Consider the following 2,867-nt stretch of genomic DNA (forward strand, 5'->3'; position numbering starts at 1 on the left):
CCCTGCTATACCTGCTGCCATCCCTGCTGCATCCCTCATACCTGCGGCTGTCCGCCCTGCTGCAGCTATATGCTGCACATCTCATTAAAGTACGCTTCTTATTAAGCTGTTAATGCGCATAGCATTAAGGTTTGTACACGTCTCGTTAAGGTGCTCCTTAGATACACGCCTCGTAAGGAGAGTGTGCTGGCCTCATTAGAGTAGTATTCATATGTATTGAGTTAATTTTATGGATGTTTTGAAACAGTACATTGTACAGGAGTACAGAGTAGATAGTACCCAGTACATATTATTACTGTTGTGCAGTCGCTGGTGCGTAGTGAGCGCAACCAGCAGGTGATGTGTGTGGGGGGACTGTGCCGGGTGCTGGGGGACTGGGGGGCGGTGGTGCTGATGCAGGAGCACCATCCCCTACATCCTCTCCTGCACTACATCTACGAGAGACTTGCCGCCCACTGCATCACCCCTCCTGAACTCAGGTCTGTGTTTTATTGTTGCCTCTACATTTTTAACTAAACATTTTTTATTTTACCTTTGTATTCTATTAGTGTCACGAAATATTTTAACTAAAAACATTTTTTTATTGTACCTTTGTATTTTATTGATGCCACTACATTTGTTAACTAAAAATTTTTTTATTATACATTTGTATTTTATTAGTGACACTAAATATTTTAACTAAAATTTTTTTTTATATAGAAGAAGAACAAAAAAATTGTTCTGTAGTTTCAACTAAAAGTTTAAAAGAATGTTCACTTGATGGCACTAAATTTGTTAACTATAATTTTTTTTTATCATACGAGAAGAACAAAAATATTATTTTGTAGTTTTACTAAAGGTTCAAAGGAAAATGCCTATATAATACACCTCCATCCGCTACTCCATCGTCTAATCAAGATAAATTGAAGGCTTCAATATTTTGTTGAATTGATGTTGAAGCAGAGGTTGTTGAGGCAGTTGGTTGCAGTTCAGAAATTGTTTGACAAAACTACTGTTAATTTATTTGTCTTATCTTTGCTTAAAATCAGGAAATATGGATAAATATGAATTGTGTCACTCTTGCAACAATTCTGCTTGTTGTTTTGTATCTCATGTTACAAAGCTCAATTTGTCATGTCAACAGGTTTAGTATAATACATATAAAATTATAGTATAAACTATAATATGTATATATAGCATAGGGTAATACATATTAATTATAGTATATTATGTATATTTAGTATAATACGTATAAAATTATAGTATACTATGTATACATAGCATAGGGTAATACATATAAATTATAGTATTATATGTATATTTAGCATAATACATATAAATTATATTATTATATGTATATTTAGCATAATACATATAAATTATATTATTATATGTATATTTAGCAAAATACATATAAATCATAGTATAACAATAATACTACGATAATATAATACTAGTACCACGTGCTAAGATCGCAGTGTGAACAGATCGTTCCTGCGTCTGGGTGACCCGCTGAACTGCCGCAGCATTGAGGCCTTCAACTGCAACGATGAGGCCACCCACCGGGGCCCTGTGCCTCTGGCCCGAGTCAGGACCCTTGTTGCCATGAAGACATTTTCTAAATGATAGTTCAATGAGGAAAAGTACGGTAAATTTCGTCCCTCTGAGTTGCTCTTCATTTTTGCTTCTGTGAAGTCCATTATGAAGATGTGTAAAAAAATCACCTTAAAGCTGATATATGTTCCCCTAATTTACATTTCAGACCTCATGTGACCACGCAAATGTGAATTTCTTATATTTGTATGGATAAAAATATTAATTTCTCATATTATTTATAAATCACAAAAAATAATTTTTGTTATTTTATATGTATCACAGATCTGTTTATTTCATATGTTTATGCGTTACCAGTACCACTTTTTTATGTTATCAAGCATGAAAAGTATACATTTTTCCATATTTTCCTGTATCACAAGCATGCATTCATACATTATTTGATGAATACATGAATGTTACCAAATTACCGAGGCTTGTACACGGCAGGATGCAGAGTCCCACGCATCCTGGAGCTCCTCTAAGGACATGTTTATGCGTAACTAGCAAGGGCTTTCTATCATTTCTTACACCTAAAGTATACATTCTTCTTGTATTTTAGTGTATCACTAGCATGCATTCACACATCATTCTATGAATACATGAAATTTCCCGTATAACTGAGGCTTGTACACAGCAGGATGCAGAGTCCTACGCATCCTGCAACTTCTAAAGACAGAAGCAAGCGTCCTGATACATGAAAAGTATACATTTCTCTGTATTTTAGTGTATCACAAGCATGCATTCATACATCATTTGATGAATACATGAATTTTACCATATTACCGATGTTACACGGCAGGACGCAGAGTCCTACACATCCTCGAGCTCCTGTAAGGACAGAAGCAAGCGTCCTGCGGTGGGGGGTCTGAGTCTGGGAGGCGGGGGGACCAGCGAGGTGGTGATCGTACACAGCGGGGTGATTATCACCCTGCTATACCTGCTGCCATCCCTGCTGCATCCCTCATACCTGCGGCTGTCCGCCCTGCTGCAGCTATATGCTGCGCATCTCATTAAAGTACGCATCTTATTAAGCTGTTAGTGCGCATAGCATTAAGGTTTGTACGCGTCTCGTTAAGGTGCTCCTTAGATACACGTCCCGTTAAGGTGCTGCTTAGATACACGCCTCATTAAGGTGCTCCTTAGATACACGCCTCGTTAAGGTGCTCCTTAGATACACGCCTCGTTAAGGTGCTTCATAGATACACGCCTCGTTAAGGTGCTCCTTAGATACACGCCTCGTTAAGGTGCTACTTAGATACACGCCTCGTTAAGGTGCTCCTTAGATACACGCC

At 37.7% G+C, this 2,867-nt stretch overlaps 1 protein-coding gene across 1 annotated transcript; it reads left to right on the top strand.

The window, feature by feature from the left end:
* The first annotated feature begins 25 nt into the window (after positions 1–25).
* Positions 26–1,605, top strand: LOC125178692 (WD repeat and FYVE domain-containing protein 3-like). Its single transcript, XM_047883060.1, has 3 exons — positions 26–89; positions 307–479; positions 1,467–1,605. The coding sequence occupies exons 2-3, from the start codon at positions 340–342 to the stop codon at positions 1,603–1,605; spliced, it is 279 nt and encodes a 92-aa protein (XP_047739016.1). The 5' UTR covers positions 26–89; positions 307–339.
* The last annotated feature ends 1,262 nt before the right edge of the window (positions 1,606–2,867 follow it).

Source organism: Hyalella azteca, unplaced genomic scaffold (assembly GCF_000764305.2).
Source record: "Hyalella azteca isolate HAZT.00-mixed unplaced genomic scaffold, Hazt_2.0.2 contig11906, whole genome shotgun sequence".
NCBI lineage: Eukaryota > Metazoa > Arthropoda > Malacostraca > Amphipoda > Hyalellidae > Hyalella > Hyalella azteca.

Bases quoted from the DNA above. Each gene is read 5' to 3' on its own strand.
- LOC125178692 (XM_047883060.1), top strand. From the start codon at position 340: ATGTGTGTGGGGGGACTGTGCCGGGTGCTGGGGGACTGGGGGGCGGTG. The intron at 480-1,466 runs GTCTGTGTTTTA...CAGTGTGAACAG, and splicing joins ATCACCCCTCCTGAACTCAG to ATCGTTCCTGCGTCTGGGTG.